Genomic DNA, 25,973 nt, shown 5'->3' with positions numbered 1-25,973 from the left:
CCAATGAAGCTATAATTAGAGAATGACACCCTATACCAACAGTGGAGGAAATACTTCAAGAACTAACTACCAGCAAGGTATTCTCAAAAATTGATCTGAAATGGGGCTATCATCAATTAGAGCTGGATCCAGGTTCCCAAGATGTAACTACATTTGTGACTCACTGTGGATTGTATCGTTACAAGAGACTATCATTTGGAATTAATGCAGTTTCGGCGATCTACCAGTATGAAATCCATCGAGTGATTCAAGGCATTCCTGGAGTTGCCAACATTTCTGACGACATCATAGTCCATGCACCAACGAAGGAAGAGCATGACAAACGGTTGAGGCGTGTACTATCTAGACTACAGGAGGCAGGCCTTACCATGAATGGAAACAAGTGCCAGTTCGGTGTGTCAGAAATGGACTTCATGGGACACAGACTTACACGGAAAGGACTAAACCCTGCAGAGGCCAAGGTGAAAGCTATTGCAGAGGCACGTGCACCTCAGAATGCAACAGAGGTGAGGATTGGTCAATTTTTGTGCAAAGTTCATTCCTAATTTCGCTACAGTGGCAGAACCACTAAGGAAACTAACCAGGAAAGGTGTACCATTTCATTTTGGATCTGAGCAGAAGAAAGCGTTCACAGCGCTGAAGCAAAGCCTGACAGATGCAAAAACTCTTGGATATTACGATCTGGCGGCATCAACCAAAGTCATAGTGGATGCCAGCCCAGTTGGTTTAGGAGCCGTGTTGGTCCAGATACATGATGGAGGACCAAGAATCATTGCCTATGCCAGCAGATCGTTATCAGATGTGGAAAGAAGATACTCTCAGACAGAGAAAGAAGCACTCGGACTTGTATGGGCCTGTGAGAGGTTCCATGCATATTTATACGGCATTGAATTTGAACTCATCACAGATCATAAGCCATTAGAGGTGATCTATGCACCTATATCCAAACCATGTGCCAGAATAGAGAGATGGGTACTCAGACTACAACCCTACAAATATAAAGTAATCCACATTGCAGGGAAAGCAAACATTGCTGATCCGCTGTCCAGATTGGTGAAGGATGGATGTCCACAATCCAAGTCAGAATTGGGAACAGAAACAGAGAGCTTTGTACGCTTCATAGCTATTCAGTCGACACCGAAAGCTGTGACTATGAAGGAGGTCGAGAGAGAATCCGAACGTGATCCAGAACTCAGGGAAGTAAGAGAATGCATACAGAGTGGACAATGGGACAAGTGTACTCACAAGGCTTACATTCCCATTAGAGACGAACTTTGTTGCATCGGACAGTGTGTATTAAGAGGTTGCAGATTGGTGATACCGCAAAGATTGAGACCGAAGATCGTATCCTTAGCGCATGAAGGACACCTAGGTATTGTTGGTACCAAGCAAAACCTCAGGACCAAGGTATGGTGGCCAGGTTGTGATAAAGACGCAGAGAGATTTGTTAAAACTTGTCACGGATGCCAAATCACAAGTAGGAGTAATCCGCCAGAACCGATCCGGAGTACGCAACTTCCGACAGGACCATGGATCGACGTAGCTGTTGATTTTCTTGGACCTTTACCGACGGGTGAATCAATTATGGTAGCGATAGATTATTACAGCAGATGCTATGAGTACGTGGTGTTGAAGTCCACAACCACTGAAAAAACAATACAAGCGTTAGCAGAGATATTCGCGAGATATGGATTACCTGTTAGATTACACTCTGACAATGGTCCACAATTCATTTCAGAGACATTTGCGGAATACATGAGGACCACAGGTATCCACCATCATAAAGTAACTCCGAAATGGCTGCAAGCCAACGGAGAAGTAGAGAGACAAAATCAGTCCATTGAAAAACGATTGAGGATTGCACACGCAGAAGGACAAAATTGGCGAGAAGCATTGCTATCTTATGTGGCTGTCTATCGAGCAACGCCTCATGCAACCACTGGAAAAAGTCCTGCAGAAGCATTTTTGGGAGAAAAATCCGCACAAAAATGCCAGAAATAAAGGAAATCCGAGACGACCAGGAGATGAGGGACCACGATGCTGAAAAGAAAGGTGTAGCAAAGCTGTACACAGATTCGAAACGTGGAGCCAAGTACTCAGACATCATGCCAGGAGATAATGTTCTAGTGAGGCATGAAACTGGTGGTAAGCTAGACACACCTTATTACCATCAACCCTATACTGTCGTATCCAGAAGTGGCAGTATGGTGACAGTCAAGTCTCCGACTGGAGTCCTGTATAAAAGAAATGTATCAGGTGTAAAAAGGTACCAGTCCAGAGATACATCGAGCAAAGAGGTTGAAAGGCCAATACGAGATGCTGAAACTGAGAGACCTGATGATGTTCCAAAGGCAGTTACCAGCACTCCTGATGAAGTGACTAGAGCGCCAGAAACACCCGAAGCCGTGGCGAGCAGTATTTCTGACGCTGAGAGTGAACAACCGAGAAGCGACGACAATATCGCAGGCAGGCCGAAACGAAACCGGAAAGCACCCAAACGATACGAAGACTTTGTGCCATAGTTTTAATAAGAACTTTGGGACAGTATTTAATCTTATATCATAAAGTGCATGTATGAGTGCTGTAGGAAGTAAATTTTATGTAGTTGAGTTATAGTATTGCCATTAGTTACGATGTTTGTATGTTTCCGAGGGATATTGGTAAGTGAAGGTAAAGTTTTTCTGATTAAAAGAGGGATGTCATGATAATGAATATGTATGAGATGTACCGGAAGTCACGTGGTATGAGAGAGAGTTAAGAACACAAGCAGGAGAACAAAGGAAACGGGAAAATAAAGCCACTGGGAAGTTTACCTGATAAAACTTGTGTTTAATGTTTTATTAACTTCACATTTCGGGCCACAAATGTGACACCTGGGAATTTATACACCCTTATTTGCTTTAAGACAGCAAGCATTTCCTCCTCTTTAATCTGTATAGATTCCATGACCTCACTGGTTGTTTTCCTTATTTCCCACAATTCTGTGCCTGTTTCCTGAATGAATACTGATTTGGGGGGGGGGTGGTTGAGGGGGAAACATTTAAGATCTTCCCCCATCTCTCAGCTCCATACAAAGCCGACCACTCTGATTTTCAACGGGAACCATTTTGTCCCTTACTATCTTTTTGTTCATAACATACCTTCAATTCCAAGGCAAGAGTTGAAGCGATCTTAATTCATAAGAAATTACTGTTTGAATTAGAATTCTTTGAAGGTAATGCAGGGAGGGTTTTGAGGTGGAATTGTAAAGTTTTTGCTGAATCATGGACTTTGTTAAATATCTATGCATCTAATGTGGATGATGAAAGGTTTATGTCAGAGGCTTTTTTCTTGTTAAATCAGGCCAAGGAAAATATTTTGGTTGGGGGAGATTTTAACTGTGTTTTAGATCCTTTGTTGGATAGGTCTCTGAAAAGTATAAGGAAATCAAAGACGGCAATACAAATAGGGGCCTTGATGAAAGGTTTGAATTTAATTGATATTTGGAGGAGAGTAAATCCAACAGAGAAAGATTTCTCCTTTCATTCATTTAGACATGATTCATTTTCTAGAATAGATTTTTTTTTGGTATCGTCTCATTTACAAGGTAGAGTTCTTCAAGCTGAATATAAAAGCCGGGTCATATCGGATCATTCTATGTTGTTTTTCTCTCGGGCAAGTCCAGAAGTGGTGTAATTGTCTTGTAGATGGTGGCTTAATAAATGCTATTAAAGAAACCAGAATTTGTTACTTTTGTTAAGGAACAGATTGCTTTATTTCTGGCTGAGAATATTAATACAGTAAGTAGTACTTTTGTATTATGGGACACTTTGGAAGCATATTTGTGTGGGCAAATTATTAGTTGTACTACGAAAGTTACTACGAAATATGTGGCGGAAAGCTGAACATTGGAGAAACAAATTACTTAGTTGGAAAAGGAATTTCAGAAAAATGTTACAGAAGATAAAAAGGCAGCTTTAGCGAAGTTGAAACGATGTTATAATACACTAGAAATCTTTCAGTATGAGCGTTTAATTGATCTAAGCAACATTATTATGAATTAGGTGAGAGGGCTCATAAAGTGTTAGCATGGCAATTAAAAACAGAACAGACATCGCAAATTATTAATGCTGTTAAAAATAATTCGATAGTTACCTATAAACCTCAGGAAATTAATGATCAGTTTTACTCATTTTATCAATAATTATATACTTTTGAGGGAAAGCAAGAAGCTGGTTCAAGTGATTCTTATTTATCTAAATTAAATTCTCCTGTTTTAGGAGAGGGAGGAGATTAGGGAATTAGAAGCTCCATTTACAGATTTTTAGATTAAAGAAGCTATATAAGAGATGCCGAATGGGAAGTCACCAGGGGATGATGGATTTTCTGTTGAATTTTATAAAATATTTTATGAAGATTTATCCTCGGTATTTGGAGATGTTCTACAGCAAATAACTGAGGATCAGGTGTTACCGGAATCTTGTTCAAGTGCTATAATTACTGTGATTTTAAAGAAAGATAGGGATCCATTGAAAGTATAGGCCTATTTCTTTACTAAATGTAGATTATAAAATTATGGCGAAAGTGTAGAACATGTCGAAAGAACCAAAGACGTTGATCCAAACCAAGGCTTTTATTAACTAAAAGACTGGAGCATATTACAAGTAGGTCGACCAGTCCAGAATGACCTGGTCTGGCTAGGAGCAATCCTCTAAGACCTGCCAGTAGGTGTGGCTACACTCTCAGCCAATCACACTCATCCAACACTACAATCTGTACATATACACATTGGTGATAGAATCTGTACTATCACATTCACCCATTCTTTGGGGTGGATGGAGGTTAGGGGCTGTACCGGTCAGGGGGCCTGACCATCCGGCATGACTGCTGTGGTGCTGGGATTGGGTTTGCCGGAGTCGTGTCGCCGGCAGGCCGTAGGGGGCAGCCACTGCTTCACTCAATTCCCCAATGCCGTTGTCGACAGTCTGGCCTGAGCAGGTGGGGTGGTGCTGGTCCCTCTGTTCAAGCACATGACCTGGGGGAGAAGGAATGGGGGGAGGTTGGGTTAAAGGCACTGCTGTGCCTGATCCGGCTTGGGCTAGGACCCTTACCAAGACTGTGTCCTCCCGCCCATCCGGGTACTCAACATAGGCATAATGCGGGTTCGCATGGAGCAGAGTCACTCGATCAACCAAGGGGATTGTAAGAGGACCGGACCGGGAACCGTGAACCACGCCGGTATGGTTGTTCCCGATTTGGATTTCCTCGGGAAAGAGAACATCCTTTCATGGCATTGGTCGCGGTGCATAGGAGGGAGCAGATGGAGTGTAGGGCACTAGTGAGCACGTCCTGCCAGCGAGAGGTGGGGAGACCTTTGGACCAGAGGGCAAGCGTAACCACTTTCCAGACGGTGGCATTCACTCTTTCGACTTGCCCATTACCGCGTGGGTTATAGCTGGTGGTCCTGCTTGAAGCAATACCACGCTCCAGAAGGTACTGCTGCAGCTCCACGCTCATAAACGAGGACCCCCTGTCACTGTGGATGTAACTGGGGTACCCGAAGATGGCAAAGATGCTGTGCAGGGCCTCTCTGACTGAGGAGACAGTAATGTCTGAGCAGGGCACAGCGAACGGGAAGCGGGAATACTCGTCGATGGCCGTAAGGATGTAGGTGTTGCGGTTGGTTGACAGTAGGGGCCCCTTGAAGTCTACGCTGAGACGCTCAAAGGGGCGGTTGGCTTTGATGACGTGGGTGTTCTCCGGATGGAAGAAGTGGGGCTTGCACTCATCGTACACCGGGCAGGCTCAGGTCATGGAGCGCATCTCCTCAACCGTGTAGGGCAGGTTGCGAGCTTTGACAAAGTGCGCGAACCTAGTGACTCCTGGATGACAGAGCTCCTCGTGGAGTCTCTGCAGCCTGTCCAGTTGTATGTTGGCGCAAGTCCCCCTGGAGAGTGCATCTGGCGGGTCATTGAGTTTACCAGGCCGATACAGTATGTCATAATTAAAGGTGAAGAGCTCGATTCTCCAGCTGGCGATTTTGTCATTCTTGATCTTACCTCGCTGGGTATTGCTAAACATGAAGGAGACTGCGCGTTGGTCGGTCAGCAGTGTAAAGTGCTTGCCAATGAGGTAGTGTCTCCAACGACATACTGCTTCGACTATGGCCTGGGTATTATAGACCACCCGGAGGGCACCGAGACCTAGAGGAGCAAATCTGTAGGGAGATAGTAGATATTTGTGATAAGCACAGGGTTGTAATTATGGGAGATTTTAATTTTCCACATATAGATTGGAAAACACATTCTGTGAAAGGACTGGATGGGTTAGAGTTTGTGAAATGTGTGCAAGATAGTTTTTTACAACAATATGTAGAGGTGCCGACCAGAGAAGGAGCAGTGTTAGATCTACTGTTGGCAAATGGGATGGGTCAAGTGACGGAGGTTAGTGTTGGCGAGCACTTCGGGTCCAGTGATCATAATGCCATCAGCTTCAATGTCATTATGGAAAGAGAGAAATCAGTGCCAAGTATTGAGGTTTTTGATTGGGGAAAAGCTAGATTTGAGGAGATGCGAAAGGACTTGCAGGGTGTGCATTGGGACAATTTGTTTTATGGGCAGGATGTAGGACAGTTTCTTTCCTTTACTAAATTGAGGGAGAAATTTGATATATCTGTAAATTCTTTATTTGTGTACTATCAACTCAGAGCTTTGATAAAAGAGAATTATGGTAAAGGGATGAATTTACCTATGTTGACGAAATTTGAGTATTTGATTTCCTCTATACCAAAGAAAGGTTGTATTTCAGATATGTATCAATTGTTACAAGATAATATGGATAAACTGGAATGGGAGAAATCTAGGCTTAAATGGGAAAGTGATTTAACTTATATTTTTCCTGAAGACAATTGGGAGGTTATGTACATCAACAGTGTAACTAAATTGACGAATGTACGATATGGAATGGTTAATTATAATTTTTTACATCATTTATATTTGACTCCAGAGAAATTTAAAAAATATGGGTTTTGTAATTCGGACTTTTGTTTTCGATGTGGACTATGTACTGGAACTTTTTTTTTACATGCTGTTTGGTCTTGTGTTAAAGTACAACCATTTTAGGAAGGAATTAGATTGGTCTTGGAAAAATTATTTAAGATTAAATTACCATTAGACCCATCTTTGTTTTTGGTTATATGGTTTGAAGAGATTGGGCAGGAAAAGTAAATAATGTTGTTCTTAAAGATGAGGGAAAACAGGGATTAAAAATTGGGAAATCTCTGAAATTCATATATTTTAATGCCAGGAGTATTGTAAAAAAGGTGGATGAGCTGAAGGTGTGGATTGATACTTGGAAGTATGATGTGGTAGCGATTAGTGAGACATGGTTGCAGGAGGGATGTGATTGGCAACTGAATATCCCTGGGTTTCGTTTTTTTAGGTGTGATAGAGTCGGAGGGGCAAGAGGAGGTGGGGTTGCATTGCTTGTCAGGGAAAATATTACAGCGGTGCCTAGGAAGGATAGATTAGAGGGCACATCCACGGAGGCTATTTGGGTGGAACTGAGGAGTAGGAAAGGAGAGGTTACACTTGTAGGGGTGTATTATAGACCACCCGGAGGGCACCGAGACCTAGAGGAGCAAATCTGTAGGGAGATAGTAGATATTTGTGATAAGCACAGGGTTGTAATTATGGGAGATTTTAATTTTCCACATATAGATTGGAAAACACATTCTGTGAAAGGACTGGATGGGTTAGAGTTTGTGAAATGTGTGCAAGATAGTTTTTTACAACAATATGTAGAGGTGCCGACCAGAGAAGGAGCAGTGTTAGATCTACTGTTGGCAAATGGGATGGGTCAAGTGACGGAGGTTAGTGTTGGCGAGCACTTCGGGTCCAGTGATCATAATGCCATCAGCTTCAATGTCATTATGGAAAGAGAGAAATCAGTGCCAAGTATTGAGGTTTTTGATTGGGGAAAAGCTAGATTTGAGGAGATGCGAAAGGACTTGCAGGGTGTGCATTGGGACAATTTGTTTTATGGGCAGGATGTAGTAGAGAGATGGAAGTCTTTTAAAGATCAGATTTTGAGAGTGCAAAAGCTTTATGTTCCTGTTAGGTTAAAAGGAGGGGCAAAAGGTTTGAGAGAGCCGTGGTTTTCAAGGAATATTAGAAACTTGGTTCGAAGAAAAAGGGAGGCGTACATTAGATATAAGAAGCATGGAGTTAAGGAGATGTTTGAAAGATACATTGAATGTAAGAGGAATCTTAAGAGAGGAATTAGGAAAGCTAAAAGAAGGTACGAGAAAACTATGGCAAGCAGGGTGAAAACTAATCCAAAAGAGTTCTACAAATATGTTAATGGTAAGAGGAAAGCTAGAGACAAAATTGGTCCCTTAGAAAATCAGAGCGGAAAAATGTGTGTGGAGCCTGGAGAAATGGGGGAGATATTGAACAGTTTCTTTTCTTCGGTATTCACTAAGGAGAAGGATATTGGGAGATGTGGGATAAAAAAAGCAAATTGGGTAAATATGGGGAATATAGAGATTACAAAAGGTGTAGTTTTAAGGCTTTTGAAGAATATAAAGGTGGATAAGTCTCCGGGACCAGACGGGATCATCTTCCCCAGGACATTGAGAGAAGTGAGGGAGGAAATAGCAGAGGCTCTGGCGGTAATTTTCCAAATGTCATTAGATATGGGGATAGTGCCGGAGGATTGGCGCATTGCGCATGTGGTTCCGTTATTTAAAAAGGGTTCAAGGAGGAAGCCTGGCAACTATCGGCCGGTAAGTTTGACGTCTGTGGTAGGTAAATTAATGGAGAAAATTCTTAGAGATAGTACTTATAAACATCTGGATAGACAGGGTCTGATCAGGAGCACTCAACATGGATTTGTGGGAGGAAGGTCATGTTTGACCAATCTGATTGAATTTTTTGAAGAGGTGACTAGGAATGTGGATGAGGGTAGCGCAGTGGATGTTGTCTATATGGACTTCAGTAAGGCCTTCGATAAGGTACCACATGGAAGGTTAGTTAGGAAGGTGCAGTCTTTAGGTATAAATTTTAAGATAGTCAAATGGATTGAACATTGGCTGAAAGGGAGAGGCCAGAGAGTGGTAGTGGATAATTGTCTGTCAGGTTGGAGGCCGGTGACCAGTGGTGTGCCTCAAGGATCTGTATTGGGCTCATTGTTGTTCGTTATATACATTAATGATCTAGATGATGGGGTGGTGAATTGGATTAGTAAATATGCAGACGATACTAAGATAGGTGGAATAGTGGATAATGAAGAAGGTTTTCAAGGATTGCAGAGGGATTTGGGCTGCTTAGAAAAGTGGGCTGAAAAATGGCAGATGGAATTTAATGCTGATAAGTGTGAGGTGCTTCATTTTGGTAAGAAGAATCAGAATAGGACATACGTGGTAAATGGGAGAGCATTGAGGAATACAGAAGAGCAGAAAGATTTAGGAGTGACGGTACATCGTTCCCTGAAGGTAGAAACTCACGTGAATAGGGTGGTGAAGAAGGCTTTTAGTATGCTGGCCTTTATCAATCATTGCATGGAATATAGGAGTTGGGAGGTGATGTTGAGATTGTATAAGACGTTGGTGCGGCCTCATTTGGAATTCTGTGTGCAGTTCTGGTCGCCTAATTATAGGAAGGATAGAAACAGAGTGGAGAGAGTGCAGAGAAGGTTTACCAGAATGTGACCTGGGTTTAAGCATCTGGAGTATAGGGAGAGATTGGACAGATTAGGTCTTTATTCTTTGGAGCGTAGAAGGTTGAGAGGGGATTTGATAGAAGTATTTACGATTATGAAAGGGATAGACAGAGTGGATGTGGATAGACTATTTCCGTTAAGAGGAGGAAAGATTAAAACAAGAGGACATGAGTTAAGAATTAAGGGGCAGAGATTTAGAGGTAACATGAGGGGGAACTTCTTTACTCAGAGAGTGGTAGCCGTGTGGAATGATCTTCCGGGAGAAATAGTGGCGGCGGAGTCAATTGTATTATTTAAGAAAAGGTTGGACAGGTCTATGGATGAGAAGAAGATGGAGGGTTATGGGCATTGTGCAGGGAGGTGGGACTAGAGAGGGGTGTTTGGTTCGGTGCGGACTAGAAGGGCCTAATGGCCTGTTTCCGTGCTGTAATTGTTATGTTATGATAAATTTCAAATTGCATTTGTACATTTAGCGTTATCTGTTGCACAAAAATGTGTAGCTAGTACTTGGAAAGATAGTGGAGATTTACATAGTAAAATGGCATCATGAATTAAGAGCTTGTATTCTGTTGGAAAAAATTACATGTAACTTGCACGATAATTATTCCTTCTTTGTTGATATATGGTTTTATTTGGACTATATGAATTTGAAAATACTTTGAAATATTCTATATATTCAGTTTTGTTTTTGTATTTGGCTCCCCTTAAGGGAGCTGTCTGAACTGTGGGGACGGTTTTTCTATGTATCTAAAAATTTCTTGCTGTTATTTGATTGTATTTTGTTTTTTAAAAAAATCTTTTAAATAAAGTTTTGAAAAAAAACATGTAGAAACTCTTGTGTTTAAAGTCTGCCTGAGCTACATACTCTTCTGTGAATAATGAACACAGCAGACAACCACAGAACCAGTTTTAAAATTGAAACAGTTTTTATACTTCAATTATAACACTAGTGGGAGAAAGGGGGGGGGGGCAATGAAATATCAGTGATATTCCTACGGTGCCTATTCCCTTCTCAAAATTCATACAGAAATGGGTCAATTTATACAGTAAATGAGATTAATCCCTACATATGACCTCATGTTCTAACTAAATTAGATTAATCCCTAGGTATGACCTCGTGTTCTAACTAAATAGGATTAATCCCTACGTATGACCTCGTGTTCTAACTAAATTAGATTAATCCCTAGGTATGACCTCGTGTTCTAACTAAATAGGATTAATCCCTGCATATGACCTCGTGTTCTAACTAAATGAGATTAATCCCTACGTATGACCTCGTGTTCTAACTAAATGAGATTAATCCCTGCGTATGACCTCGTGTTCTAACTAAATGAGATTAATCCCTACGTATGACCTCGTGTTCTAACTAAATGAGATTAATCCCTGCATATGACCTCGTGTTCTAACTAAATGAGATTAATCCCTACGTATGACCTCGTGTTCTAACTAAATGAGATTAATCCCTACGTATGACCTCGTGTTCTAACTAAATGAGATTAATCCCTACGTATGACCTCGTGTTCTAACTAAATGAGATTAATCCCAACGTATGACCTCGTGTTCTAACTAAATGAGATTAATCCCTACGTATGAACTCGTGTTCTAACTGAATTAGATTAATCCCTGCGTATGACTTCGTGTTCTAACTAAATGAGATTAATCCCTACGTATGACCTCGTGTTCTAACTAAATGAGATTAATCCCTACGTATGACCTTGTGTTCTAACTAAATGAGATTAATCCCTACGTATGACCTCGTGTTCTAACTGAATTAGATTAATCCCTGCGTATGACCTCGTGTTCTAACTAAATGAGATTAATCCCTACGTATGACCTCGTGTTCTAACTAAATGAGATTAATCCCTACGTATGACCTCGTGTTCTAACTAAATGAGATTAATCCCTACGTATGACCTCGTGTTCTAACTAAATTAGATTAATCCCTACGTATGACCTCGTGTTCTAACTAAATGAGATTAATCCCTGCGTTTGACCTCGTGTTCTAACTAAATGAGATTAATCCCTACGTATGACCTCGTGTTCTAACTAAATGAGATTAATCCCTGCATATGACCTCGTGTTCTAACTAAATGAGATTAATCCCTACGTATGACCTCGTGTTCTAACTAAATGAGATTAATCCCTACGTATGACCTCGTGTTCTAACTAAATGAGATTAATCCCTACGTATGACCTCGTGTTCTAACTAAATGAGATTAATCCCAACGTATGACCTCGTGTTCTAACTAAATGAGATTAATCCCTACGTATGACCTCGTGTTCTAACTAAATGAGATTAATCCCTGCATATGACCTCGTGTTCTAACTAAATGAGATTAATCCCTACGTATGACCTCGTGTTCTAACTAAATGAGATTAATCCCTACGTATGACCTCGTGTTCTAACTAAATGAGATTAATCCCTACGTATGACCTCGTGTTCTAACTAAATGAGATTAATCCCTACGTATGACCTCGTGTTCTAACTGAATTAGATTAATCCCTGCGTATGACCTCGTGTTCTAACTAAATGAGTTTAATCCCTGCGGATGATCTCGTGTTCTAACTAAATGAGATTAATCCCTGCGTATGATCTCGTGTTCTAACTAAATGAGATTAATCCCTGCGTATGATCTCGTGTTCTAACTAAATGAGATTAATCCCTGCGTATGACCTCGTGTTCTAACTAAATGAGATTAATTCCTGCGTTTGATCTCGTGTTCTAACTAAATTAGATTAATCCCTACATATGACCTCGTGTTCTAACTAATTGAAAACAGCTTTCACATTTGTTTATGGACGGAATTTCTTTGTTCATTTAGGGAGGTCTTCAAAAACCTTGAATTACTTCTTGGGTTCAATTACTCATTCAACACTGTCACAGCTAATGTCTCCTACAGATGTAGAATGTTGCTCTTTCTTGATATGAAAGCAATTATGACGGATTTATGTGACAGCCCTTCCGGGGAGATGTAAACCTTATGTTTTTTTTCCAAAAGTTCACTCTTAGTTTAAAAAGTTCATCTTTGGTTACAATCCTATATAATCTTTAGCAATGAGAGTTGGCCACAGACAATGTTTAAAAAAAACTCCCAGAATTCTTTACAATGTCACAAAATAATGCTTAATTAACCACAAATCTTTTACATTTGGGATTTTCCTTCATGGTCTTGTCAAAGCAAACGTGTCTTTTTTTTTAGCCTTCCTGATTTCTTGAGGTTTTTCTTGCATTTTTCATATTCCTCAAGTACCTCGTTTGCTCCATGTTGCCTATATCTGCTGTACAGATATATCTGAATCAGATCACCAATATTCCTCAAAAACCAAAGTTCCCTATGTCTGCTAACCTTGCCTTTAATCCTGACAGGAACATACCAACTCTACTCTCAAAATTTCACCTTTGAAGGTTCTCCACTTACCTCACTCATCCTTGCCTGAAAATATCTTAATCCATGCACTCTATATCCTTTCTCACTTGCTCAAAATTGGCAAGGGGCAATTCTTTACATGCGAACCTCCATAGTATCATCTGTGTTCAACTGGTTGGGGCATTGTACATGATCCTTTATCCCAACATCTAAAATCTGGAAAGCTCCAAAATCCGGTAAGTGGGGGGAGAGGCGGCCAAAGGACTGGCACTTGGGGGAGGTGGCCAGGCAACCAAGGGACCGGTGGTTGTGGGAGATGGCCGGGCGACTGTAAGAGGGTGGGGTGGATATGGCAGCACAATTCGGATGGGCTTTCTGAAATCTGGAAAAATCCGAAATTCGGAACACACTGTCCCCCAAGGGTTCCGTATAAAGGATCGTGTACCTGTAGCAGAGTTCATGCTCTCATCTTGGAGGGAGCCTCAGAAATGGCTGAATAATAAAAGGAGCAGCGATTTCGGTGGGGCGGGGGGGTGCTATCTATTCTTGACCCCAGTTCTGGATGTTGAGGATAAACCATCTGAAATTGGTGTTGTCAGGCCCATCACATCCCACATTTCTATTGCTAGCAACACACCTTGCACCTAATATTTGTAGATTTGAGTGCATTTTCACAAAAGTTTGCAAATCATTGAATGAAGGTGTAATTCTAATTTTTAAAAAAATTTCAGTCTTAACCTTGCCAGAATTAGTACATGCGAATTGTGTCGAGATATGATGCAGTAATTCATTCATTCAACTTACAAACTGCACTCACATAATCACAGATCTATTGCCATACCATGATTCTCTTGCCATTCTTCGATTGAAGTGGAACACAAAACTGTCCTAATGCTGATCTCATGACCAAGTTCTAAGAATGAATAGAGTTTATGCCTTTTTGGGGGTTGGGGGGGGTGGGGGTGGTGTTGTGTGCGTGCAGACACAGAAATTAAACTTGTATTAATTAATGTAAGTGTATGCATAATGTTTCTTGCTCACGGTTAAGAGGTCTGTTCTTTCTGGTACCATTGGTTATTACCAGAAACAAATCTAAGATTGATATTTTAACTGAAAGATAGGATTCAGAGTTAAATCACATAATCACTGGTCAGCTGTAATCTCCATGGCATGGTGGAACAGATTTGGGGTTGGAAGGTTCTCATTTTTGTTTCTTCATTGGTAATATTTGTTTTTTTTCCTTTTTCAGTGACTTGAGGAGCACAAGGATAAAACTTCTGGAGTTATTTACAGATGTGAATTGTAACATGGAAATAATGAAAAGTGCAGTAGATGGCTACTTTTCTCTCTTACAAGGTAAAAGTGCAAGTAAATGATGAAAGATCTGATGCCAAAGCTGATTTAAATTTTGTATTGGGAAGGAGGGGAGTCTTGGACAGAGGTCACAATCTCAAGATAAAAGAGCGTCTCTTTAAAACAGAAATGTGGAGAAATTTTGTGAGTCTGTAGAACTTGTTGTCTCAGGCGGCAGTGGAAGTGAGGTCATTGGCTGTATTTAAGCCCAAAATGGTCAGGTATTTGATAAGCCAGAGCATCAAGGGTTCCGGGGAGTGGGGCTCATGATTAAATAGCAGAGCAGACCCGATGAGCTGATTGGCCTACTTCTGCTCTTGTATCCTGCGAGAGGCATGATGATTTAAAGCAGAAATTGCTGCACTAAGCGGATCAGATAGCATTTGTGGAAAGAAGAACCGTCAACATTTATTACAAATAAAAATGTTTTATGTTGGAAACAAGAGGAAGTGATGAGGAAAAGTAAAAGGCTGTCTATGAGTGGGTGATGAAGGAATCCAGGTGACATGTATGTTGTTGGTGGCACAAGAGACTCCAGCTGCTGGAATCCTGAATCTTTTTAATCATAAACTACTCCAGCCCTGCTTCAGGTTCAAGCTTATTTATCATCTGATTGTGTAAATACAACCCAACGAAACAGCATTCTCCAGTTCTCTGTGTAAAACACACCATGCACAGGGAGACAAACGATGTATATGCACAGTACAAATATTAAAATAAAATAAATTGATAGTTAAATAAATACTAATGGAGGGTGGTCGTCCCTGGTCCTTCACAAGTCAACAATGATCTCTTTTGTCTTGTCCACGCTGAGACTCTGGGTATTCAGATTTCACGAGGGATATGTATGAGCAGTTCACGAATCATTCAGCAGGCTCACTGCCTGTGGGAAGAAGCTGTTCCTCAGCCTAGAGGTGCTGGCTTTGATCCTCCTGGATCTCTTTCCTGACAGGAGTAGTTGGAACATGCTGTGTGCAGGTGGTAGGCATCCTCACTGATTTTGCAAGCCCTCTTTTAGACAACGATCCTGGTAAATCATGTCGATGGGAGGGAGGAGTGCTGTTTGCCCTATTGAAATGCTGTTCTTTCCCCTTTCATTACTGTAACTAAATATTGATTCTCTTTCCTTTATATTTTCTTTCAGTACTGGCATAATTTATGTATAGTACTGGAAGTTTTTGTTATGAAGTACCCGTTTGGCTACAGCAAGCAAAAATTTTGGTGGATACCTAATTGTACATACCTCCTAAGACCATAAAACTGCAAGATAAGGAGCAGATGCAGACCATTCAGCCCATTGATTCCACTCCTCCATTCCACCTTGAGCGGATCCATTCTCCCACTCAGCCCCACCCCCTTCCTTCTCCCTATAACCTTTGATACCCTGGCTATTCAGATACCTTGAATACACCCAACAACTTGGCCTCCACAGCTGCCCATGGTAACAAATTTCAGAGGTTCACCTCTCTCTGGCTAAAGAAATTTCTCCGTATCTCCATTTTAAATGGATGCTCTTCAATCCTGAAGTTGTCCCCATCCTTCTTCCTTCCTTGGTTCACCAATCTTCTCCTGGCCCCTATCTAACCCCTCCCACCCTTTCCTCATTATACATCCCCTCTGCACCCTTCGAATTCTTTTTCTCTCACTGCTGCCGTCTGACCTGCTAAGTTCCTTCCATTTTGCTCTCGATGCTGATATCTGAATGAGTGTGTGGCAGACCTGTTGATCATTACTGCCTGGAGGAGATGAAAATGAAGGACGATGGAAGCTAGAAGAGAAAGTGTGGGTGAGGGGGCGAAGTCATGCTGGAATTGTGAGGTGCAGAGCCCAGTTGCTGGAAATGCTGTTTGTCAGGGCGTAGCAGTTAACACAATGATGTTTCACCGCCGTTGACCGGGGTTCAAATCTGGCGCAGACTGTGAGGAGTTTGTATGTTCCCCCCATGTCTGTGTGGGTTTCTACCCACCTCTCAAAACTTATCAGGGCTGTAGGTCAACTTGGTGTAATTGGGGAGCACTTGCTTGTCAGCCGAAAGGGCCTGTTGCTATGCTGCGTCCATAATTTTTTAAAGAGAATGCAGGGATACTCAGCAGGTGAGGAGAGAGAAGGGCAGAATTACAGTTGTGATACAAATGAGAAAGGTCCAATGATTGGATTTTGTTGAATTCAACGCCAGGTCCCAAACAGATGAGAATCTCTTCATCGAGCTTGTGTTGGGCTTTTTGGAACAGGGTAGAAGCCAAAATAAAGGTGTTACTGTGGAAGTAAGCTGGAACAGGCAATGGAAATGCAGAACACAAGAACAGAAATAGCCTAGCTTGATCCAAGTGGAAGGACCATCTGCCTGTAGGCACTCTAGATTAGGTGACAGTCCTCAGGGTCTATCCCCAAGATGGCGGCACTGTGCTGGGCAGATGGTCAGAGGAGCAGTGGATGAGCATAAGGCACCAGAAAATGGGAGAAGCCTCCCCCCCCCCCCCCCCCCCAGCAAACTCTCCCATGGTGAAGTAAAGGATACAACTTGACAAGGACAGTGACCACTGTAGTGGACCAACAAGGCGCTCAGCGCCTATAGGTTGTTGATGACTTGCGGTCAAAGAACTCGCACAGGCTGCTGCAGTCTGGCTGGCAGGAACAAGGTCTTGAAACCGGGATTCAAGAGGGTACTAAGGGCAAGAAGGGTTCCGGAAGGATCTCAGGTGCTGAAGGCTACCTGATCGTGTCGGAGGTTTGGACCTGGAGCTCAGGTTGCCGATGGTTGGAACTCGAGAGTAAGGCTGCTTGAGCACTGGAGGTGAATTCACAGATACTCAGTTTCCCACTTTTGCTTTTCTTTCTCCTTGTGTTAGGGGCACTGGGCAATGCTCATGGTGACAGCAGGCAAAAGTGCAAGTATATTGTGTATATTACATTTTTAATGTATTATTATGTGACAATAAAATGAATCTCTCAACCTTTCTAGCAACATATTTTATAAATACCTCTGCAATCCTATTAATTAACTTTGTATAATTTAAAGTTTGATTTATTGGTGGAACTAAATTGGCATTTTAAAAAAATATTATTTATATTTTCACACAAGCTTGTACAACTCTATGCAGTGTCATGCCAACAATATCAGTTCACATTTAAATATACATTTATTCATTTTCTTTATGAATACAAGCCCGTGTCTCTACAAGCTCCCCTCCCCCCACATATAAAACTAGACTACTCACTCAAACTTCAACCAATAACAACAAAACTTTAACACAAGGAAAATAAATAATAAATAAGGGACAGGGATTGTCGCAGCTCAGTGGGTACCCTCTGGGCCAATACTCATTCCTGACGTTCCTTGATCGGGATCAATGCAAGGGAGAGGAAGCCGCAGTAAGGAGTGGGGAAACCAATCACCGCCATGCGCCTTTGTGGTGCATGTATGGCTGTCAGATCCTATGAAAGGTACTGTATTTGTTTCTCAGGTTATATTATTTTCTCCAGGGGAATGCAGTTCTGCATTTCCACATTCCATCGTTTGAAACTAAGACTGGAGTCGGACTTCCAGGTAGCCGCAATGCACTTCCTGGCCACTGCTAATGCGATTAACGCAAATTGGATTTGAAATTTGGACAGCTTCATTGTGAGTCTTATGTCCATTATGTTTCCCAAAAGGAACAACTCTGGGTCCTGCGGGAATTGTTTACCTATGATTTTTCTCTTGGACTTGGCCTATTCTTCCCAAAAGGCCCTCACCTTGGCACATGACCAGGTTGCATGCGCAAAGGTCCAAGTCGCAATGCCACATCTGAAGCATTGGTCCGAGAGTTCTAGTTTTGACATGTTTATTTTTTGCGGCGTTAGATACAGCTGGTGCAAAAAATTATATTGCACCAACCTGAACCTTGCATTGATGACCGTGGTCATGCTGTCGCAGCATAAGTCGGATCAGCATCCCTCAACAATTATAATATCCAAGTCCAACTCCCACCTTTCTCTCGATCTATGGAGGGCCAGTTTGGGTCCATCTGACTGGAGCAGGAAATACATTGAAGAAATGAATTTCTTTCTATCCCTCTTCAAATCATGGTCACTGTGGCATTGCACTGAGGTAGGGCCATACTTGGACCCAATACGTCCCGTAAAAAAGATCTTATTTGAAGATTTATTGGTGGAACTAAATTGGCATCCTTTAGGACTGAGATAAGGAAGAATTTTTTCACTCAGAGGGTGGTGAATTTATGGAATTCTCTGCCACTTGAAGTGATTGAGGCCAGTTCCATAGCTATATTTCAGAGAGAGTTAGATTTAGTACTTGTGACTAGGGGGATCTGGGGTATGGAGAGAGAGCTGGAACAGGGTACTGAATGGATGATCAGCCATGATCAAAATGAATGGCGGTATAGGCTTGAAGGGCCAAATGGCCAACTCCTCTACCTATTTTCTATGTTTCTACAGCAGTGGAATGTATGCTCTTAATAGTCCTCTATACACCTGATGCCATTATGGTGCCAGGTGTCCAGGATCTTGCTACCTACTGTTAATGGTATTAATATATTAGGAGTCAGGGACGTTTTTGGGGACAATCCCACTTTGATGTTCAAATATTGGTCAATTTTGTTCCAGATATTAATCACTTGTTTTAATATGGGGCTGCCCTTCTTTCATGTCAGCAATTTAGTGACCCATTTATAAATAAAGTCATCTGACATCCTCTTGCCCACAAGGTACAAATCAATTTGTACCCAGGATGGTACACCTCCCTGGAAGAGAGGGGCAAAGTATATCGACTGGGCTGCCCAGTAATATTTTTTTAAAATCTGGTATCCTCAATCTGCCTAGACTGTAGTCCCATGTTAATTTTTCCATAGAGATCCTTGTCACTTTACCATTCCAGAGAAACATTCTGACCTTGTGTAGCAGCTGTTTGAAGAAACCCTGGGGTAATGACACTTATGTCTGGAAAAGATACTGGAGTCTTGGCGACACATTCATTTTAATACAGTTAACCCTGCCCACTAATAGGCAAGGACATCCATCTATTTAAATCTTCCTCGACTCTCTCTGGCAAGGGGGCATAATTTAACTTGTATAAATTATTCAAGTTGCCATCAATATTAACTCCTAGGTATTTGATCCCCTCCTGTGGCCACTTTAAATTACTATTTTCTTTAAGTTGGTTATCATTCCCCTCGGTGAGTGACATCACCTCACTTTTTCCCCAGTTGATCTTGTACCTGGAGAGTTTCCCATAGCCCTCCAATACCATGTGTAGTCAAGGGAAAGAAGTCCCAGGATCTGTCAGATACACCAGCATGTCATCAGCAAATAAGTTAATTTTGTGTTCCTCCTGGCCCACTCTATCACCTTTAATGTCTGGATCCTGACAAATGGCCTCAGTCAGTTGTTCAATTGCTAGCACAAAGAGAGCGGGCACCTTTGTTTATGAGATCTGATAAGTGGGAAACCTAAAAAGATTTGTCTATTGGTCATAACCTTTGCCTTGGGTGAATGGTATAGAGTCCTAATACAATTTCAAAATATTGGCCCTAACCCCACATTCTTCAGCACTTTAAATAAAAATTCCCACTTTAGTCTATCAAAAGACTTCTCTGCATCCAAGGAAACAGCCAATCCCTTCTCATTTCTGATTTGTGCCAGATTCAGATGCATTACACTCAACAGTCTGCCAATGTTATCCACTGCTTGCCTCTCCTGTACAAAGCCTGCCTGATCTTTGGCATTGCATTTACCAAAATTAATAAACAATCTGTTTGCCATGGACTTGGCAAAGATCTTATAATCGGTATTCAGCAGGGAAATTGGTCCATAACAAGAAAGCAAATGTGGATCTTCACCCTTGAAGATCGCCGTAACAATTGCTGTTGTGAAAGATTCTGGGAGGGTCTGTGTTTCCCTTGCCTGGTCCATCAGCTCCATATACAGAGCATTATTGAATCCTTAAATTCTCGATAGAACTCGGGTGGGAATCCATCCTCCCTCAGAGACTTGCCAGCTTGTAGTGCTCTCGATGCTTTCTCCAGCTCTTCCGGCAGAGTATTTATAAACTGATGTGTTTTTTCCTTCCCCCACCCCCCTCCCCCAGCAACATGATTTTCACATTAACAGGATGACGTAGAATACAATCATATCCCTTTTGCTTTGCCAATCACTTGACTGGTTCACAGTCTTTTTGCCTCTTGAGCAGAGCTGCACTGGATAAAAGAACACTTTCGACCCTCTGAACTCCAAGGGAGCTCCCCTTTGAATTGCCCCTCTTGCTGCCATTCTTAATATTTTTTCATGATCTTGAATTTTTTTTAAGCTTTATAAGGATCAACTGGGGTTTTTGTCCTGGTCTTGGGGATTGGACCTCAAAAGGCTCTTTCTATTTTAATGGAGGTTCCCAGTGCCTCTTTTCCTCGTGCTTCGGGGATCCATTTAATTAGGAACTCTGTAAGATTCCCCCCCCCCCCCCAGAGTCTTCTTTCAATCCCACTATTTTAATGTTGTAGCGTTTTGTAAAGATCTTCAGGAAGTCCAGCTTTCCCCATACTTCATCTCTTTCTTTAAGGAAACCTTTAATTTCTTGCTCCATTGTGGCAATTCTATCCTCCCCTGCTTGCAATCTCTCCTATACCTCTGTCACCCTGTCAGTTATATTCACCAGAGCCCTCTCCATCCTGTCTAATTTTTCTGACACGTCTCTGGCCCTTCTGTCTACTACCTTCTCTAACCTATTTTCCATTTAGGTCAGAGCTTGTAAAATGTCTCTTTAGGGCTCTGGGCCCCCCTCCTCCTCCCTTTTCTGTTGCAGCCTGGCCTTCCAGTTTCTCCAGGTCCCTCGCAGCCATTACATTCACCCTGCCGAACCTCTTCTCCGACTTGACAGCCCTCGCGATCGCTATCTTGGTCAAGCTTGTCTGAGATCGCCATTCCCAAGCTCACGCTGGCTCCACTTGGGCCCGCAACTCCCTGACTCAACTGACTGTCGGGGAGACCGCTGCTTTGTGAGGGAGAGACAGCTGTCCTCCATTGCTCCTCCTCACCTATTCCCAAGGCTTTGACTGGCCTTGCTGCTCCTCCATTCTGGGCACCGCCTTCCTGCGGAGCTCCCATTATTGTTGAGGTTGGGGGGAGGGGTTATGTTATCTTTAACGGCTCTTGGGTCGGGCCATTACTCCCGATGCAAAGCTCCTCCACTTGACTTGAATCCTTGTCGGGTCACCCATATCCTCGTTGTAATTTTTTTTTGTTGATTGAAGCTTCCTCATCCTCTTCTTGTCTTCAGGCAGGGTTTTTACTCTTTTTTTGGTTCTGGATTTCAATTTTTAATGCTGTTTTCTGGTCTAGGTCTGGGAGCTCCAAGGATCGGCAGCCTCCTAAACTCTCGCCATCATGTGACCTCCACTAAATTGGCATTCTTGGGTTCAATTGCCCCTCTCTGGGATGTGACCTGGCTGTTTTTGTCACATGGAGATTCAATCTTTTGAACAAATACTGAATAAATATTTTCTTGTTACATGGACTTGGATGCAATGAAAAGGTGCCATGCTGCTCCCAGCATGTCACCGTGCTCCAGTGCAACTTGAATCCACAAAAAATAGTTTGGAGAAAATGGCAACAATTATGGTGGTATTTGATGATGGTAGAATTTAATTTTAACATTTGCACTAATGTACATTTATAGTTTAAATTTAAAAAATATCAGCTTTCTGATGGGAAATTGGCTTGATCTTGGTTCTAGCCATGGTTGTGTAATTGTGGCAAGACAAGATGGCAAGCTGCTTCAGTCTGTTCAACTGAATGTAAAATAAAATCCCAAAGTAGTGTTTTGAGAAGGCCTGGGAATTTCCCTGCTGGCCAACGTTACCTGAACATGTAAATGATCCCTTTTAGTACTGTGATTTTGCTTTTTATATAATTAGCCATCTTGTTTGCTTCTATCACAATTCTGGCGACACCTTATAAATACTTTGATGGTTTGAAGTGTGAAACTTGTTATTTTTGGGGAACAAATAACTTTTTTTTTGTTTTATAGATTTTAAAAAATATCAAGGATTGCATGCCTTGGGGTAATGTAGGTTCACCTCTGGATTTGAAACTAGGCCAGATTGTTGGTTCATTGATTCTTCCCTCTGTCCTGTGAAGGGTTGCTAAGTGAAGAGATGTGAGGCATAAAAGCATTGAGTGCAAAATTAGAGAATTGGAAAGGATTCATCTCACTCAATAAGTTGTTTGGGTCTTGAACTCGCTGACTGAAATGACAAAGGAACCAGAAACCAGCCCCACATTTTAAAATATGTAATGGGCAGAAGAGAGAAACCAAATACAGAACCACAATAATTTTAACCACTTTTAACTAAATGAGAGATTTATTGTCATGTACACAAGGATGATGTTCAGATGCAATAATTTCATTGCCCAGTTCATTGTATTTGTGCAGATGGATACAAGAAAATAGAAGCTTATGGATGTAAGGTAGGGAAGGTTTCGTTTGTCGAGTAGGTGTCTATCAGTTGGCACAACATTGAGGGCTGAAGGGCCTGTTCTATGCTGTAATGTTCTATATGACACTCATCAGGAGCTCTTTTTTTCTGTATTTTAGACTCTCCTGTTCCTTCAGGGTAATCCCTGAACCCAGAAACCCCACTGTATTTTCTTAAATATGGAGACACTTCTACAATTTCTGCCTTTTTCTCATTTCAGGCAATGAGTCCAAGACCCAAAGCACTCATTGAGTGAGATGAATCTTTTTTCAATTTCCCCTCTAATCTTTTCTGTAATGTAAATCAAGTTCCCTGGTTCTGAGCTCACTGTGCAGTTAATATTCATCTCAACTATATTTTCCCCTTGGTCTCCTTTGTTGGGAGAAAACAGCCCCCAGCCTGAATTGGATTCCCTCGTAGATCTCATTCACACCTTGTCAAGAACATTCTGGCTGTGATTGGATTAATGTTTTCTAGCATGAATAGTTGCATAGATTGGAAATCAGGGCAGGGGTTAACTACAAGAGTAGCTGCAGATGCAAATAGTGCACAAGGAATGGGGAGTTTTGGGAAGTGTTATATGACCAAAAGAGTTGTTCAGTTATGGCAATGGCAAGTCTTGGGTCAGTGTGGCAATAATGATCTGGTTGAATTGTAAGAACATGGGAACTGGAGTTGGCCACCTGGGCCACCATTCAGTGATCATCTCAAGTCTCTTGGAGCTGCTGAATCCTGCCATGAAACAAAGAACAAACCACGTTGAGCTCAGCAAGACGCATCTTGCACCTGACCTTGAAATTGTCCTTGTTCTCATTTGACTTGTGTGGACAGCTAAGCGTGGCTCTGGTGAGTCACCAGTGGTGACAGGCTTTACACAAAATAAGGGAAGGCGTGGGGCTGCGACAAGCTCAAGTACAGCGAGAATGTTTGTTATGCAAGCAGTTCACCTGGTTAACTCATACATAGTACAGAAGTTAAAAACAATTCAGAGTATAGAGAGCAAAGAGTGAAGTGCCAGTTGATGAAGTAGACAAAGGCGATGTGGTCAAACAATAATCATGGCTTTTACTAGCAGAAACTCATGGTACAATAATGAAAGACAATAGATGCAGATACAGTTATATCCAAGGGGAGTGTCCTTAACAGTAGAAATAATGCACAGCCAATGTTAGTACAGTAAGGCTCGCCAGAGGGGAGACGGGCAGCTTTCACCACAAAGAGATCAGTTGGAACAGTAGGGCAATGCTGATGAGATTTGTACAGGAGTCTGATAACATCTGTGTGACGGAATTGTTGTTAATTTTTAGTTATTTCATTGTAAATGGATTTTAGGGGTGGACAGGGACACAGACACCACAGACCCTTACGCACAGAAACCATTTTGAAAGTCGAAATATCTGCTATTCCATTGTTGGCTGAAGTTGTGTAAACAGCCATAAAAATTGAAGTGATTCTTCATTGAAACTAAGACAGTTTTTTGCTGAGAGATGGTATCTGTTCAAATAAGCAAGTTCTTGCTTGAATGACCTGCGCAGACAGGCCAGTCCTTTGCTCATAATTCATACTTTGAAGTGATTAAACAAACTTCAAAGACAGCAATGAGGGAGGAGTCACGTGATGGACTAGTGGCTGGTTGGGTAAAACCAGCCCTCTCCAGAAAAAAAAGAAAAAACGTCAAGAAAAGACAAAGTTCAACAAATATAAAATATAAGAAATAGAAGATAAAATTACACAGAAGAGAAAGAAGATGGCACCCAAGAAGGAAAAAGTGAAAACAACAGGAAAAAAAGTCACCAGAAAAGAAAGAAGGCCTTACCTGCACGAAGGAAAAGGGAGCTGTGGTGGCGAAGAACGTCCGTTCTCCGAGGTTGGTGCCAGCCCTGCGGAGTCGTGACCCCCCCGACCGCTGGACTGCAAAAATGGATCTCTGAGCCAAACAAAAGTGCGCAACTTCACATGTGCAAGGAGTCGCACATGAGCAGTGCGTAATCAAAGGTAAAAGAAAACATTGACGGGAGGGGGGCTCAGACGAGGAGTGGACAACCATGGCGTGACCAGCTGAGGGATGCCTGACACCATGGCTCTCAGCTGGAAGATGAAGAAGGAGGCAGGAGAGGGAGTGAGGTACCAGGCGAGAAAGAAAGTTGACAGGATAAACTGCAAGAGGAGCAGCAACAAGAGGCCCGACATATGAGCAGCCCAGAAGGGGAGAACCAACAGCAAGAGGCCAAGCAAGAAGAGGCCCGACAAAGTGATACAAGCAACTCCTCAGGAAAATCAGAAGAGATACAGATACAAAGAAGAGAAGAAGAAGACACAAACACAAGAGGAATTAGAAGACCAAGATCATCACAGAGAAATAGAAGGTAAAACTGATGGACAGAATATAGATAAAGCTTTTTTTGAAGAACAAATGAGATCATTAAAAGAATGGTTGTCATTAGAATTTAGTGAAATCAAAAGAAAAGTGAAATGAACTGAAGATAAATAGCAAGGATTAGAACTAGTCATGACAGAAATAGGGAAAAGAGTAGAAAATGTAGAAGATCGAGAAACAGCTGTAGAAACGGAAGTAAACGACTTAAGAGGAAAATTAGAAGAAAGTGACAAAAAAATTAAAGAGACACAAGAGTTGTTATCTCAGCAAATTGATATATTGGAAAATTACAGTAGGCGAAACAACATTAAAATAGTGGGCTTGAAGGAAGGTGAAGAAGGCACAGACATGAAGGAATTTATAAAAGGATGGATCCTGAAGGGCCTGGGAACGACAGAAATGCAGGAAAAAATGAAAACAGAAAGGGCACACAGAGCACTAGCTCCGAAACCGTAGATACAGTAAAATTTTTGAGATATACGACAAGAGAAAATATACTGGAATGGGCAAAGAATAAAATTAGAGAAGATAATAAACCATTGGAAAACGAGGGTCAAAAAATATTTTTTTACCTAGACATAAGTTTTGAACTCTTAAGAAGAGGAAGGAGTTTAATACAGCAAAATCGATCCTATGTAAAAAAAGGTTACAAATTCATGTTAAGACATCCAGCTGTGCTTAAAATATTTATACTCGGGGAGCAAAACA

The 25,973-nt window shown here is 41.8% G+C and overlaps 1 protein-coding gene across 2 annotated transcripts in view; it reads left to right on the top strand.

Moving 5' to 3' along the window:
* The window catches only part of brox (BRO1 domain and CAAX motif containing), a 74,988-nt gene that overhangs the window by 7,206 nt on the left and 41,809 nt on the right, over nt 1-25,973 (top strand). For both annotated transcript variants that reach the window (XM_069887874.1, XM_069887873.1), the window contains exon 2: nt 14,317-14,423. In XM_069887874.1, coding sequence (XP_069743975.1) covers nt 14,317-14,423 — 107 coding nt within the window. The remainder of the gene's footprint in view (nt 1-14,316; nt 14,424-25,973) is intronic.

Source organism: Narcine bancroftii, chromosome 6 (assembly GCF_036971445.1).
Source record: "Narcine bancroftii isolate sNarBan1 chromosome 6, sNarBan1.hap1, whole genome shotgun sequence".
NCBI lineage: Eukaryota > Metazoa > Chordata > Chondrichthyes > Torpediniformes > Narcinidae > Narcine > Narcine bancroftii.
This window is presented reverse-complemented; position numbering and strand designations above follow the sequence as displayed.